The sequence below is a fragment of the Cucurbita pepo genome, chromosome LG07 (genome assembly GCF_002806865.2).
Source record: "Cucurbita pepo subsp. pepo cultivar mu-cu-16 chromosome LG07, ASM280686v2, whole genome shotgun sequence".
In the NCBI taxonomy this organism is placed as follows: domain Eukaryota; kingdom Viridiplantae; phylum Streptophyta; class Magnoliopsida; order Cucurbitales; family Cucurbitaceae; genus Cucurbita; species Cucurbita pepo.
Genome location: NC_036644.1, coordinates 5,866,725 through 5,882,809, shown reverse-complemented (window position 1 = coordinate 5,882,809; position 16,085 = coordinate 5,866,725). Strand labels below are relative to the sequence as shown.

General features: G+C 39.8%; 1 protein-coding gene across 2 annotated transcripts; it reads left to right on the top strand.

Moving 5' to 3' along the window:
* The first annotated feature begins 1,639 nt into the window (after positions 1–1,639).
* On the top strand, positions 1,640–14,753 carry LOC111798408 (DNA-directed RNA polymerase 3, chloroplastic-like). 2 transcript variants are annotated; one of them, XM_023681527.1, is made up of 19 exons: positions 1,640–2,489; positions 3,743–3,952; positions 4,044–4,177; positions 4,536–4,605; positions 5,076–5,134; positions 5,324–5,441; positions 6,098–6,211; positions 6,745–6,876; positions 7,280–7,696; positions 8,026–8,076; positions 8,481–8,551; positions 9,942–10,026; positions 10,160–10,312; positions 11,171–11,245; positions 11,332–11,388; positions 12,297–12,344; positions 12,425–12,539; positions 12,849–12,952; positions 14,144–14,753. In XM_023681527.1, the coding sequence occupies exons 1-19, from the start codon at positions 1,695–1,697 to the stop codon at positions 14,252–14,254; spliced, it is 2,919 nt and encodes a 972-aa protein (XP_023537295.1). In that variant the 5' UTR covers positions 1,640–1,694; the 3' UTR covers positions 14,255–14,753. The 2 variants fall into 2 exon arrangements, with proteins under 2 accessions (XP_023537295.1, XP_023537294.1); XM_023681526.1 differs by having other exon boundaries at positions 11,332–11,421.
* The last annotated feature ends 1,332 nt before the right edge of the window (positions 14,754–16,085 follow it).

The window sequence follows — 16,085 nt, the reverse complement described above, 5'->3', positions numbered from 1 at the left end:
TATTTTAATTATTGCTGTATTATTTTTTTATCTAATATTTTCGTCCAAATATTATTTATTAAAACGTTTAATTTTAAATCCCATCATTTGATTTTTTTTTTAAATTAAAAAATAATAATTTTATTTTGTGATGGTTTCATCTATTTAAAATTAAACCTTCTATGTCTATCGAGAATGGACCTATGTGTTGTTCTTATCATTGAGGCCTCCCGAACATCCATCCATCTAAATTCTATCGGGCCATGGACCTTCTCATATCCATGCTAAGTCATTTACGAATTCTGTACTGGATGACGGGTGCATATACTAACTTCCGACACATGGCGGGCATGCAATGTCGGCACACCCTACCATCCAACATTGTCCTTGAAAGACCCATTTCAAAAGAAGTCACCCGAGACTATTGTCTCGCAACGCTTGCCTACCCTGTGACACATGTAGGTGCCATAGGGTAGCTCGCTTATGCTGCAAGGTCTAGGGTGGTGGAGACTATTGTCTCGCAATGCTCACCTACCCTGTGACACATGTAGGTGCCATAGGGTAGCTCACTTATGCCCGAAGGTTTAGGGTGGTGGATAGCTGACACCATATCTCCCTTTATAGTGCATTTTGAAGTATTTTTTTTATCTTTCTAGAGTATACATTTTGATTTTTACTGGTGGTCATACAATCTCATGGTTGCTAAAAAACTTCAACTTTTGAGGTTATGGTCCGGGGCGCTACCCTACCCTCTTCGAACTTGTCTTTAATGCACACTCTTCTTGGTGTGTTGGATGATGCAATGTCCTCCTTATTCGCATCGTGACACTTATCTATTTCAGCCCATACGTGCTCAATTGGGTACTACTTGAGGGTTGTCACCTTGTCTGTAATGGCCCGGATCCACCGCTAGCAGATATTGTTTTCTTTGGACTTTTCCTTTCGGGCTTCCCCTCAAGGCTTTAAAACACATCTGCTAGGGGAAGGTTTCCACACCCTTATAAATGGTGGTTTGTTTTCCTCCCTAACCAATGTGAGACATCACAATCCACCCCCCCTTCGGGGTGCTAGCCTTCCTTTCTCCAATCGATGTGGGACCACTGCCAAATTCACCCCCATTTGGGGCCCAACATCCTTACTGGCACACTGTTTCATGTCTATACCCCCATTCGGAGAACAACGAGAAGGCTGACACATTGTCCGGTGTCTGGCTCTGATACCATTTGTAACGCCCCAGATCCACCGCTAGCAGATATTGTCCTCTTTGGGCTTTCCCCTCAAAGGCTTTAAAATACGTATTCCAGGGAAGATTTCCACACTCTTATAAAGGGTATAAAGGGTGGTTTGTTCTCCTCTTCAACCAACATGGGATATCACATTGTCAGTCTACCTACCCACGCGCTACTCTCTTCATAGCATAGTTGTAACACTCTCCCTCTACTTAAATTAGTCGTTGTCCTCAATGACTTACTCGGGAATACAATTACATCGTTGGTTGTGACACTCTCCCTCACTTAATCTGACGTCGTTTCGACAACGATTCAAATATCGAACGGAAGGATAAACTCGGTAAAATACACCTGTCCAATGAAAAAAAAAAAAAAATAATAAAAATAGTCAGCAATGAACGAGGGGTTTAAGTGGGGTTTTATCGGTTCTTCCTCGAGTACACGGTGTTGTCTCTTCCTCAATTCCGTAATTTTATCTTCAACCAAATGCAATCGACAGCCTCCTTCTTCCCAACTCACCAAGCTCTCATCTATGGCGGCAATGCATGGAGGGAACCCATCAAAAGATGCAAATGCCAAAGAAAAACCCATTTATCATTCACCTCATCCTTCAATTCCCTCTCTAATTCCCCTATTTCTTCCGTTTCTTTCCCCATAAACTTCGATTCCACTGCCGAGCCATTACGTCTTCAACCTCCAGCCGATTCAGTTCAGGAAAATTTCACGGAAGCCCTCGATAATTCGATGAATTTGCAGATATCCATGAGCGAAATTCACCAGATTACTCCAGGGGAACCTTGCCAAAGAATCTTCATCCGAGATCCGCCATGGATAGCTTCCTTGTTTCTGAAAGGGCTTTACAAAAGCTTGCAGAAGGGAGTGAAGTTAGAATTTAGGGAAATTGAGAAGAGGAAGTATAATTTGTTGAGGAGGAGGCAGATTAAGGCGGAGACTGAAGCCTGGGAGAAGACGGTTGAGGAGTATAAGGAATTAGAGAGAGAAATGTGCGAAAAGAAATTGGCTCCGAATTTGCCTTATGTGAAGACTTTGTTCTTGGGTTGGTTTGAGCCATTGAAGCAGGCTATAGAGAAGGAGCAAAAAACGCAGCGGAGTAAGAAGCAGAAAGCGGCATTTGCGCCTCATATAGAGCTATTGTCTGCAGAGAAGATGGCGGTTATTGTGATGTATAAGATGATGGGATTGTTGATGGTGGCGCAGCAGGATGGCTGTGTTCTTGTCGTTCAGGCTGCGGTTCAGATTGGTTCTGCTATTGAACAGGAGGTGAGCATTGAAGATCTTATGCTTTCTCTTAAGCTTGAATTTTCTTGAGTAATTTACGCATAGGACTTATGAAATTGTTATGCTTGAACTCATTTGGGACATTTCTAAACTAGTTTAGAGTAGCAATTATACCTCAGACTTGGTAAATTTTGCTGATAAATTCAACCATGAATGGACTCATAAGAGTAAGTTTACTTGCAACAGTTTCATAAACTTTAAGAGGGCGGATCGGTAGTTTAAGAGTGGTTGTTATAAAATTTTTGTCTGCTTTTTCCGTTTGTATCATATCTTGAAAATGCCTATGTAACAGCCCAAGCCCACCGCGAGTAGATATTGTCTTCTTTGGGCTTTCCCTTTCGGGCTCCCCCTCAAGGTGTTAAAACGCGTCTACTAGGGAGAGGTTTCCACACCCTTACAAAGAATGTTTCGTTCCCTTTTCCAACCAACGTGGGATCTCACAATCCACCCCCCTTCAGGGCTAGCGTTCTCGCTGGTACTCGTTCCCTTCTCCAATCGATGTGGGACCCCTCAATCTACCCCCATTTGGGGCCTAGCGTCCTCGCTGGCACACCGCTTGGTGTTCACCCCCCTTCGGGGTTCGGCGTTCTAGCTGGCACACCTCCTTGTGTCCACCCCCTTTGGGGCTCAACCTCCTCGTTGGCACACCCCCCGATGTCGGGCTCTGATACCATTTGTAATAGCTCAAACCCATTGCTAGCAGATATTGTTCTCTTTGGGCTTTCCCTTCCACGGTTCCCCTCAAAGTTCTAAAATGCGTCTGCTAGGGAGAGGTTTCCACACTCTTATAAAGAATGCTTCGTTCCCCTCTCCAACCGATATGAGATCTCACAGCCTCTCTATTCTAATCTTATGGATTTCAGAAGCGGTCGAGCATGATCTTTGTAGAGTTTTGTTTGCCTACTTATTTTATTCATCATGCCAACTATGAGCAGACCGCGGATGCTTTCAACCACAGTGTTTTAATACTGAAGTCCCTGGATATTGATATAGGTTCAATTTCGTTGCATACGGATTAATAAATTTTATTTTCTCGAATTTGACCATCTTATATTTCTAAGTGAATCTAAAGTAGATTTAACATGTTACCAAACAAGAGTTTTTGAGTTTAAATCACTGTAACTTGACTTTTGCTTTAATGAGTTATTGAACGAAAATTGTTGTTCCGTTACTTCCTAAGCCATTAACATTAAGTAATTGTGCAAGGGGCTTGACTCCTCTCAAATTTAACCCAGGTTAGAATTCAAAGCTTTCTGAAGGCTAGGAGAAATCAGAGAGATAAGGTTCCAGCTGATGCTCCAGGTGATGCTCAGCGTTTGAACGAGGAGAAAGAGCTATTGAGGAAACGAGTTAATAGTCTAATTAGGAGAAGGAGACTGAAAGAGGTGCAAAAGTTGCTGAAAAAAGAAGAGTTTAAGGATTGGGGTCGAGACACCCAGGCGAAGGTTTGTGGCGTCCACCGTATCTTATATGTTTTGACATAAATCAATTGAATACCACATTTAAGGCATTTCTGTACCTGATTAAACTTTGCAGCTAGGAAGTCGTCTCATAGAATTGTTAATTGAATCAGCTTTCATCCAACCTCCAGTTACCCAGTCAGCTGACAGTCCACCTGATATTCGACCTGCATTTTGGCATAAATTTAAACCTGTCGCAAAAACTCCAGGGTGAGTTTTATTTTTCCTGTCCATTTTCGATTTCTTACTGGCTGACAGCCAAGTCACCAAGTAGGGTTCATTTAACCAACCTCCACAGATATGATCATTGGGTTATGCTCAGTAGGTAATGTTTTAGAGAAATGAGTCGGGGGTATTTGGTGCTGGTACTTGTCGTTATCCTTCTTTTGGGTTTCTTTTCCTTTTCCCCCCTTTCTCGATTGGTGAGCTGGGTGGACGGTTGATGATTGGAGTTTAAATGTCAAGTTAAGAGATGGCCGCTGTTTGCCAGGATCAAGTAGCCAACTCTTTACATACTAGCTTTTCTGGAACAGCTTGTCATGCTCCTGCATTTTTTTGGTGGTTGTAGGAAGAACATTGTGAAGAATTATGGAGTTATTGAATGCGATCCCATAGTTCTTGCTGGGCTTGACAGAACTGTAAGTTTTCGTTTTTTGTTATATATATTTATCTCTTTCCTTTTTCTAACTTATATTAGCAGATGTCCCCTGAATCTTGTTATGATTTTCTTCCTAGCTACATAGAGATATTAAGCTTAGAAAATTAAAAGAATAAAGTGACCACAGATGAAGCATTCCTTATGGCTACTATGGAAGTAAAAGAACGTCTGGATGAAATATACGACTTAGGCAGTAAAGAAGTGAGCTCTCGACTACATCAGACCAAAAGTTAATTATAACGTCACATTTTGTGCTATCATTTGTAGTGGTGTTATTGCTTGTTTTGCATAAAGAACTCCCCTCTACACGGCAAACTCTTCCATGTTGATAAAACTTACACGGGGTTCTGTTGATAAAACTTATAGGACTATGAATTTGTGTATTAAATGAACGTTTTCTGTTCCCTGAATTTTCTCTTCTAAACTATTATTTTATGTCTTTCCATGCAGGCTAAGCATATGTTAATTCCTTACATCCCTATGTTGATTCCTCCTAAAAAATGGAAGGGGTATGAAGCAAATTAAATAAATGTTCTTTATATTGTATATTTTCTTAGGCTTCTTGCCTTGGTTACTGCATCAAAAGATCCTTTAAATTTGACTAATAAGCGATCATGGAGTGCTTTAAGGCAACAGTAGGCTTGCACCATGTCTTATATTTGCTACTAATCACAAAAATGTAATGGAAAATCTTACAGGTATGATAAAGGTGGGCACTTATTCTTACCTTCGTATGTCATGCGTACTCATGGATCAAGTAGGCAACAAGATGCCCTGAAGAAAATTTCAGGGAAACCGATGCAGAAAGTATTTGAGGTTTGGAAAGCTCGAGTTTCCCTTTTTAACGAACTTGAAATTAGGCACTAGATTCATTTCCTCTTTCCTTCTAATTTTAATTTATTTATTGTTTTACTTTTGCAAGTGTTTGGACCAACTTATGTACACCTCGATTACTCTTATGGGACAATTGTCTAATCTTACCATATTTAGTTGTTAGGAATTTTGTAAGATTTGATATCTAGATGGGTAGCTGCCACGGAGTTTGAACTCATCTCCCATAACCCCTTCACCCTTTTTACACACCCTAGGGCACTGGCCAACCCACGATGATTATTGTGCATTTCTTATTTGAAGCTACGTTTCAACCTAGACTTGGAATTTCAATTTTATTTTTCTGGTCCGAGCTATAAAATTATTCGGCAATTTTACATACAGCAAATGCTTGCAATGATATAATTTAATTAATCTAGTTAATGGTTCTTCAAGAGCTTGAACCCATTTAATCATATGCAAGGAAGTATACTAAGTTCTTTCCATACGGAATTACATTGGTAATTTAAATTTGGCAAGAAACTGTAGTAGTTTCTATGTGAAATATCACAAATTTTAAAATTTTTCCTTGGCTTATGATTTGTTTGTGTTTCTATCATATATGTAGTTGTCAATCTGATCATGTGCTGAAATAAGTACAGGCTCTGGATATGCTAGGGAGCACCAAGTGGCGGGTCAATAGAAGGGTACTTAGTGTGGTGGAGAGTATTTGGGCGCAAGGTGGCAATACAGCAGGCCTTGTTGATCGCAAAGACGTAAGCTCATGTTCTGCTTTTGAAATATCATCGTCTAATAGGATATCGGTAACGATATTGTTCAGTTTAATGCTAACTTGGATTTCCGTTCATAAGTGGCCATGCTTCCTCTTCTCATATTCTCTTTGCCTATGTATGGTTATGCTTATTAGATGATCAATATTGTTCATTAAATAGTTTTCTTTTTCTTTTTTTTTCTTTTTTTTTTATTTTTAAATTGTGTTTTTTTTATTTGTACGAACAACCGAACCTCCATTGATTAAAAAAAAGAAAGATACAAGGGCATACAAAAAACGGAGAGCCCACAAAAAGGAGGCAAATTAAAGCAAGGGCTCCAATCAAGCAAAATAAGACCCAATGAGCAACTACACAAGTTAGAGTGTTGTATAGCTTGTTATATAATGTGAATTGCTGGTAAGAAAATAGGTCTTTAATTATAAACTGACCATTGTTAGGACACATATTCTGCGCGATTTTTGGTTACATGTTTATTCTGTGATTGATTGATTCACTCTTCCTTCATTGGTAAGCAGGTTCCTATTCCAGAGAAGCCTCTTGGGGGGGATTTGACAGAAATGCAAGAATGGAAATGGAGCATGAGGAAGGCAAAGAAAATCAACCAAGAGTTGCATTCCCAGCGATGTGATATTGAACTTAAGCTCTCTGTAAGATTCCTTTTCTAAATTTGGAATGGAGAATGACTTTTCGTAAGTTGAGAAACGTAACGTGCTTCCTAGCCTGTTGACTGGATATGAGGTCTGATTAAACGTGCGAAACTGGTTATGCCCTTTCCATCAGCACAAATGTCTTTGTATAGGAAGATCAGTTATTTTCTTTTTTCATCCAAATTGTATAAGATTTTAATCAACATCGAATCCCACTAGCTCTGTGATTATGTTGATTGTTGGATTATTTTGAAGGATGTACTAATTTAAAGAACATTAATCAGTAATTATTATGAAAAAAAATATTAATTAGTAACTATAGAAATCCATCATGTGCTTATACTTTTCGTTATGTGGGAATAATTATTATAAAAAAACTAATCAGTACTTTGCCTTGAGTTAGGTTGCTCGCAAAATGAAGGACGAGGAAGGCTTTTATTACCCGCATAATCTTGATTTTCGTGGCCGAGCATACCCAATGCATCCACATCTGAATCATTTGAGTTCTGATCTTTGTCGAGGAGTTCTTGAGTTTGCTGAAGGACGACCTTTAGGAAAATCTGGTTTACGTTGGCTGAAGATACATTTAGCTAATTTGTATGCTGGTGGTGTTGAAAAACTTTCCTATGACAGACGTCTAGCATTTGTGGATGACCATCTGGATAGCATATTTGATTCTGCTAGTAACCCAGTTAATGGAGATCGTTGGTGGTTGACTGCTGAAGATCCTTTCCAATGCTTGGCTGCTTGTATCAATCTATTCGAAGCCCTAAAGAGCTCAGCCCCACACACTGTCATTTCCCATCTGCCAATCCATCAGGTAGGCTTAATCAACACTTGGAAGTAATAGGATAAGACCCAAGCATAAGGAAATCATCTATATTTTATATCTTTTGGAAGGAGCTTACTTCTTTTGTTCCTCGTATTGTAATTTCAAATGAATTTAATATTTATTCTTTTCTTGTTGTTTCATGTTTTCATTAGATTTAGTACCTCCACCTTGTTACCTTCTCATTTTCACAGTTTTGTCTTGATTATCGTCTTTATTTGAACTAGATATCATTTATCTTTTGTTATGTTGCTCGACATCTATTTTTTTTAATTTATTTTTAGCAATGTAATGACAGTTTAAAAGTCATGATTTTTCAGGATGGGTCATGCAATGGCTTACAGCACTATGCAGCTTTGGGAAGAGACACTGTAAGGCCAAATCTATATTTATGTCGCATGAAATTCCTTATGTTCAAAAAATAAAAATTATTTTTAGTAATTCCTCAACTTCGTCATAAATCATCAAATAATATGTTTAGTGATGACGAATTATAATGCGACAATGATAATATCTCGCTTCGGGCTTCAGAGCTCTTTTCTCTTGCATCCATAATTTTATCTTTTTTTTCAGGATTCTCCTCCTTTTCTTTTCTCGTAAATGTTTTACTTTATAGTTACGAGAATTGAGGACCCAGGTTGCCATAAATGCTCCTTCATTTAGGATCTGCATGGATGACGTATAGCAGGAGTCTCTTATTATCAATTTCACGTGGTATACTTGCTGAAGATGAAAATTTTCTATAACCTAAAAGAGTATGTTTATGGATTTCCAGTTGGAAGCAGCTGCTGTTAACTTAGTTGCTGGAGAAGAATTTGCTGATGTTTACTCAGAAATTGCTGCCAGGTATGTTTGACATCACTGGCATTAGTTGGCGCTATTCTTTTGTGTTATACAATAACTGTCATATCAATGCCCTGTACTTTTCTTTTCCCTGTAAAAAAGATTCCTGTTGCTCATGAGAATCATCACTTAAAACATGAAGCAAATATGCTGGCGGTACTTTTTATGACTCTTTGACTTGTTTGGTTGATTTTTTTTAATCACCGTTTTTCTAACGTTAGCTGGCGGTCTAAAGCATTTTTAGAGGTGTGAGGATCTAGAGGATTTCTGGGATTTAGTTGATTCCTAGTGTTGAGCCAGTTTTGTGATGTCCCACATTGGTTAGGGAGGAGAACAAACCACCATTTATAAGGGTGTGGAAACCTTCCCCTAGTAGACGCGTTTTAAAGCCTTGAGGGGAAGCCTGAAAGGGAAAGCCCAAAGAGGACAATATCTGCTAGCGGTGGATCTGGGTCATTTCAAATGGTATCAGAGCCAGACACCGGACGATGTGCCAGCCTTCTCACTGTTCCCCGAAGGGGGGTAGACACGAGATAGTGTGCCAGTAAGGACGCTGGGCCCCAAAGGAGGGTGGATTTGGGGGCGATCCCACATCGATTGGAGGAAGGAAAGAGTGCCAGCGCGGACGCTGGGTCCCGAAGGGGGGTGGATTGTGATATCCCACATTGGTTGGGGAGGAGAACAAACCACCATTTATAAGGGTGTGGAAACCTTCCCCTAGTAGACGCGTTTTAAAGCCTTGAGGGGAAGCCTGAAAGGGAAAGCCCAAAGAGGACAATATCTGCTAGCGGTGGATCTGGGTCGTTACAAATGGTATCAGAGCCAGACACCGGACGATGTGCCAGCCTTCTCGCTGTTCCCCGAAGGGGGGTAGACACGAGGCGGTGTGCCAGTAAGGACGCTGGGCCCCAAAGGGGGGTGGATTTGGGGGCGGTCCCACATCGATTGGAGGAAGGAAAGAGTGCCAGCGAGGACGCTGGGCCCCGAAGGGGGGTGGATTGTGATGTCCCACATTGGTTGGGGAGGAGAACAAACCACCATTTATAAGGGTGTGGAAACCTTCCCCTAGCAGACGCGTTTTAAAGCCTTGAGGGGAAGCCCGAAAGGAAAAGCCAAAAGAGGACAATATCTGCTAGCGGTGGATCTGGGTCGTTACAAGTTTACAAGTTTAATCTCTTATCATTTTTGTAATTTCAATTCCCTTTCAATTTTAGTAGGGAGTGCCCTTGTATAACTTCCTTGGGAGATTGTTTATCTTCTCTTTGTACAGCTTTCTTTGTAAAATTCAGTTTCTTACAAGGAAAAAGTGGTTAGCTACCTTATAATGCGTGTATTCGGAGTGAAATTGCATCGAATAGAAACCAAAATCATGACTTCTATTATTGGTTAACAGGGTTCACGATATCATGATCAGAGATGGTAACAAGGATCCAACGACAAATCCAAATGCTTTACTAGCTAAGATCCTAATTGATCAGGTTCATCTTTCTTGACTTAGCTGCAAAGCTGCATGAATTTCCCCTAGAAAATGGATGTTGATTTTTAATTTTTTTTTTCTTGTTGACCTATGTACGTACATTTTGAACTAATTTATCTTTTTGAGGCTTTCAGGTTGATCGCAAACTGGTGAAACAGACAGTGATGACTTCTGTATATGGTGTCACTTATGTTGGAGCTCGTGAACAAATTAAAAGAAGACTAGAGGAGAAGGGCATCATTTCTGATGATAGACTACTATTTAGAGCTGCCTGTTATGCTGCTAAGGTGAGTAACTTACTAATTACAGACTCGTTCTTATATGGAGAGATGACTGTTGTTATTTTTTTAATAGAATTTCTTTCATGTGTAATCAGAATATAAGACTTTTGTGAACCTCTTTGTTAGGGAATATTTGTTAGAAAAGTGTGAAATTAGTCAATCATCTTAATTTGTCTGCTGAAAACTTTGACAACCTTAATTTTTCTTCGTTGTCCCTAGCTTACAAAATTTTGAATACTTGCTAAGAAAAGGAAAAAACGAAAAATATTAGACATAGGTTGAGGACGTGTCTCTGCATATCGCTGTCTCTTCAAAATTTATCATAAATATAACTTGGATGAAGACTCTTGATTGTGAGATCCAACATCGGTTGGGAGGAGAACGAAAAATTCTTTATAAGGGTGTGGAAACCTCTCTCTGAAGGGGGGTAGATTGTGAGATCCCACATCGGTTGGGGAGGAGAACGAAACATTCTTTATAAGGGTGTGGAAACCTCTCCTTAGCAGACACGTTTTAAAAACCTTGATGGGAAGCCCGAAAGGAAAAACCCAAAGAGGACAATATCTGCTAGCGGTGGGCTTGGACTGTTACACCTAGCCATTGATCATCCATTGTTATTTTACTTCTCCTTGCTGGTCTGGTTACTTTCTGGGAAGTTTCACTTACCCCCTTGCTATTGGATATATCCTTATGCTAGTCTCTCAACGATCCTCTATCTAGTGGTTTTGTGGTAAAGTGAGACTTACATGAAGGAATGTGAGTCGGTGCTAAGCAATTGTCTTCTTTTGTCCAGAGAGAAATAACAGAATATTTCAGGGTCAGTTTCAGAATATATGTCTCATAGTCTTATTCCCTTTTCTGTAGGTGACGTTGGCTGCACTTGGAGAAATATTTGAAGCTGCACGTGGGATAATGAGTTGGCTTGGTGATTGTGCTAAGGTATGCCACTCAGACTTGTTCTTAGCAGCAGGTTATGTCATACTTTGAAACTTCTGTTCTAATTGTTAAATACGTCACTCTTGCAGGTGATTGCTGCTGATAATCAGCCTGTGCGTTGGACTACCCCTCTTGGTCTTCCTGTGGTACAACCTTACTATAAAAGTGAACGGCATCTTGTGAGACACTGCTTTGTGGAATCTTTTTCCAGAAATCAATACAACTTTTGATTTGTAGACAAGATGTGGGAGCACCTTCACCGAACGTGCTCATAGAAACCCCATCTATGAGACCCCACATCGGTTGGAGAGGGAGACAACACATTCCTTATAAGAGTGTAGAAATCTCTCCCTAACAGACACGTTTTAAAACCGAAAGGGAAAGCCCAAAGAGGACAATATCTGTTAGCGGTTAGCTTAGACTATTACAAATGGTATCAGAGCTAGGCACCGGGCGGTGTGCCAGCGAGGACGTTGGGCTCCCAAGGGGGGTGGATTGTGAGATCCCACATCGGTTGGAGAGGGGAACAAAACATTCCTTATAAGGGTGTGGAAGCCTCTCCCGAACAGACGTGTTTTAAAACCTTGAGGGGAAGCTCGAAAGGTAGGCACCGGGCGGTGTGCCAGCGAGGACGTTGGGCTCCCAAGGGGGGTGGATTGTGAGATCCCACATCGGTTGGAGAGGGGAACAAAACATTCCTTATAAGGGTGTGGAAGCCTCTCCCGAACAGACGTGTTTTAAAACCTTGAGGGGAAGCTCGAAAGGGAGGCACCGGGCGGTGTGCCAGCGAGGACGTTGGGCTCCCAAGGGGGGTGGATTGTGAGATCCCACATCGGTTGGAGAGGGGAACAAAACATTCCTTATAAGGGTGTGGAAGCCTCTCCCGAACATACGTGTTTTAAAACCTTGAGGGGAAGCTCGAAAGGGAAACCCAAAGAGGACAATATCTGCTAGCGGTGGGTTTGGGCTGTTACAATTATTTGTAACCTTCTTGTTATTTAATAAATAGTTCATAGAGGAAGACGGAGTAATGAGTCTTTTTGTTGTGCTGCAGATTAGGACATCGCTTCAAGTTTTGGCTTTGCGACGAGAGGGTAACTCGGTAAGCTTGCCACTCTTCTCGAATCATATGAAACTCTTCAGATTTGCACTTATCTTATTTGATTGTTGCATTATTTCCAGGTGGATGTTCGAAAGCAGAGAACTGCATTTCCTCCCAATTTTGTACACTCACTGGATGGTTCACATATGATGCTCACTGCTCTTGCCTGTAGGGATGCTGGCTTACGTTTTGCAGGTTAGTTTCTTGAGTCTATCAAAACAAAGCTTCGAGTCCTCGACCATTGAATATATCTTCACATTGGCACAGGACATGTATAATTTTTATTGCAATTCCAAATGTCTTAAAACTCGTCCAAATAATGCACCGATTTCCGGTGGCATGCTCTTTGACCAAAGAATCGATAGCCTGTGGACCTTATTTTTAAGTGAAATGTTGTCACTGATTCAACTATTTCTTTCTTCTAAATGGTCTTGGAGAACAATATCTATCAAGAATCAAAATCTGTTGATAATACTCTCACCTAGCCAAGTACTTGTGTTTCAGGGGTGCATGATTCCTTCTGGACACATGCCTGTGATGTGGACCAAATGAATCTGATACTAAGGGAAAAATTTGTGGAGCTTTATAATATGCCAGTTCTTGAAACTGTAAGTATTTAGCTTCTAAATGCTAAGAACTATCTGCTATTGAGAAAATCTGTCTATGCCTATATGTGTGTTGCTTCAGTCCCCATACTTTAGGATCCATTTTTACGGTTCGATCTTTTTTGACAACGTTCTTCTCCTATCTCGGTGTGAACTGAAATCACTTTTTTCCTCGAATAGTATTTCTTCACTTTTGACCAATAGGAGATGTTTATTTTAACCCGGAAATTTTGGGCTGAAGATCAGCATATAGATTTTGTCTTCTTTGGTCGGTGAATCTCCAATCCTTCTAACTCTATTACCTGATCTGCTATCTTCGTAAATAAGTGAAGGAATCCCTTTTTACTTCCTCATATCCATCCCATATCGGGCCAGAAAGGGAAAGAAATGGAGTGGTAGTTTTCTTCACTTTTGACCAATAGGAGATGTTTATTTTAACTTGGAGATTTTGGGCCGAAGATCAGCGTAGATTTTGTCTATTTTGGTCGGTGAATCTCCGATCCTTCTGACTCTATTACTTGACTTGCTATCCTCGTAAATAGGTGAAGGAATCCGTTTTTACTTCCTCATATCTTCCCATATCGGGCAAGAAAAGGAAAGAAAGGGAGCAGTGGTTTTCTTCACTTTGACCAATAGGAGATGTTTATTTTAACCCGGAATTTTGGGCCGAAGTTCATCATATAGATTTTGTCTTCTTTGGTCGGTGAATCTCCAGTCCTTCTGACTCTATTACCTAACCTACTATCCTCGTAAATAGAAGGAATCCCCTTTTACTTCCTCATATCCATCCCACATCGGGCGAAAAAAGGAAAAAAAGGGAGCAGTAGTTTTCTTCACTTTTGACCCATAGGAGATGTTTATTTTAACCCGGAGATTTCGGGCCAAAGATCAACACATATTTTGTCTTCTTTGGTCGGTGAATCTCCGGTCCTTCTGACTCTATTACCTGACTTGCTATCCTCGTAAATAAATGAAGGAATCCCTTTTTACTTCCTCATATCTATCCCACATCGGGCGGGAAAAGGAAAGAAAGGGAACGGTAGGAAAAAGATGTGGACACGTGACAAAAGTTGATAGTTTACACTTATTTCTCGACCTGCTAGTTTCGATTTGTGAACTTTTTCTTGATTTGAAAGGCTTCCCATACTGCCACATGCATTATTTACCTTAAAAGCTATATTGTTTTCTCACCAGTTGCTCGAAGACTTTGAAACAACATATCCAGGATTGACGTTCCCTCCCCTCCCTGAAAGAGGCAATTTTGACTTGCGAGAGGTTCTTAAATCTCGTTACTTCTTCAACTGATTCTTCTTGGTCCAACACCAATAAGGTTTAGTCAAAACATATATAGGAAACAACTTTGAATAGTAGATGCAAAGTTGATACAAGAAACACGAGCAACGCCCGAGACGCTTCTATTACGGCAGGAATAGTGAAAGCATTCCAATTTATTGCTCGCCGGTCTCGCTCTGTAACCCTGTCAGCACTCCCTAACTCAGCTACGAGCTGACAATGGTTCAGCCAAGGTCGAGATCGACACTCGAGCAGGTACCTCTGAGTTCTGACCTCGAGGGTTCGTTTTCATGCTGCAGATGAGTATTCATTCCCCCATATTCTCTGTATAAACTTTTGTTTTTTTGTATGATTAGAAAGGAAATGTATGTAAGTTATTAGAAGCCTAAATTTTAAAATAGAAAGGAATGTAAGTTATTGGAAGGCTTCATTTTGTCTGTGTATAGGTTCTTCCTAGTGAACTCTATAATATTATTCTTTCAATAATTAGAGCAAGATATCTTTTTGATCCCTTGTTTGATTTAGTTTTGTCAATTCTAGCACAGCTTTTATTAGTAGCCTTAATCTTTGGGCCTTTTTTGAATTTGGTACTTTATGGTTCAACATTTTTCAATTATACCATTTTGTTTGATTTTGGATGTCTTAATTGTCGATGAGGAGTTCATAAGTGTAACAGTTTAAGCTCACTTCTAGCAGATATTGTCCTGTTTGAGTTTTTTCTTTCGGGCTTCCCCTTGAGGTTTTTAAAATGCGTGAGGGAAAGCAAATGTGTGAGGGAAAGCTTGAGGGAAAATTCAAAGAGGACAATATCTGCTCGCGGTGGGCTTGGACTGTTACAATAAGATTTGGAACCATCGTAATTCCATAACAACTCCAAAACCCCCTGCCACTCCATAACAACTTCAAAACCCCTGCCACTAATCAAGCAGACTAAAATTTACTTAGTAAGTAGCACGCTTGGTGGCTCTCAAACATACACTTCTAGCTATAACCATGGTATGATTATAACGATGTGTCTTGCTTATAACCATGGTACATTGAAGAAATATGTAATGTTATGGCAAGTCTTTAAGCTATTTGCTTCGGTTACTTCGACAATTGAATTTTCTCTATAAAGTCATGACTCAAACAAGAGATAAGGCTTGTGGGAGCTTCTAGAAAGAAAATCTCCCACGGATCGGAGAAAGAGAATAGAGAATTCTCCACTCTTTATAGACTTACTCAAACTGAATTCTCCACTCTTTATAGACTTACTCAAACTTAATTCTCCACTCTTTATAGACTTACTCAAACTTAATTCTCCACTCTTTATAGACTTACTCAAACTTAATTCTCCACTCTTTATAGACTTACTCAAACTTAATTCTCCACTCTTTATAGACTTACTCAAACTTAATTCTCCACTCTTTATAGACTTACTCAAACTTAATTCTCCACTCTTTATAGACTTACTCAAACTTAATTCTCCACTCTTTATAGACTTACTCAAACTTAATTCTCCACTCTTTATAGACTTACTCAAACTTAATTCTCCACTCTTTATAGACTTACTCAAACTTAATTCTCCACTCTTTATAGACTTACTCGAACTTAAAAGAGATAATTTAAAATTATTTCTCAAATTTCAAATCTGTCATTTTTCTAATGGGTGGGAGATGGCATTTTGCAATTCTTCCATTCAAGCATCTATTCCATCCTTTGAGAGATTTAAAGTTTTCACCGTACATCTATTTCACTATGTAAAAAAAGTTTTAATCTCCGCTTGAAATTCCAAACAATACAATCTTTTTATTTTTTATTACGACTTTCCCACCTTTTAAATGGCAACGGGACAGTTCAATTG

Excerpts from the sequence above, each read along its gene's own strand:
- LOC111798408 (XM_023681526.1), top strand. The coding sequence starts at position 1,695 with ATGCAATCGACAGCCTCCTTCTTCCCAACTCACCAAGCTCTCATCTAT. Across the intron at positions 6,877-7,279 it reads ATATTGAACTTAAGCTCTCT|GTTGCTCGCAAAATGAAGGA; the intron begins GTAAGATTCCTT and ends GCCTTGAGTTAG. Across the intron at positions 12,540-12,848 it reads TGCTGGCTTACGTTTTGCAG|GGGTGCATGATTCCTTCTGG; the intron begins GTTAGTTTCTTG and ends CTTGTGTTTCAG.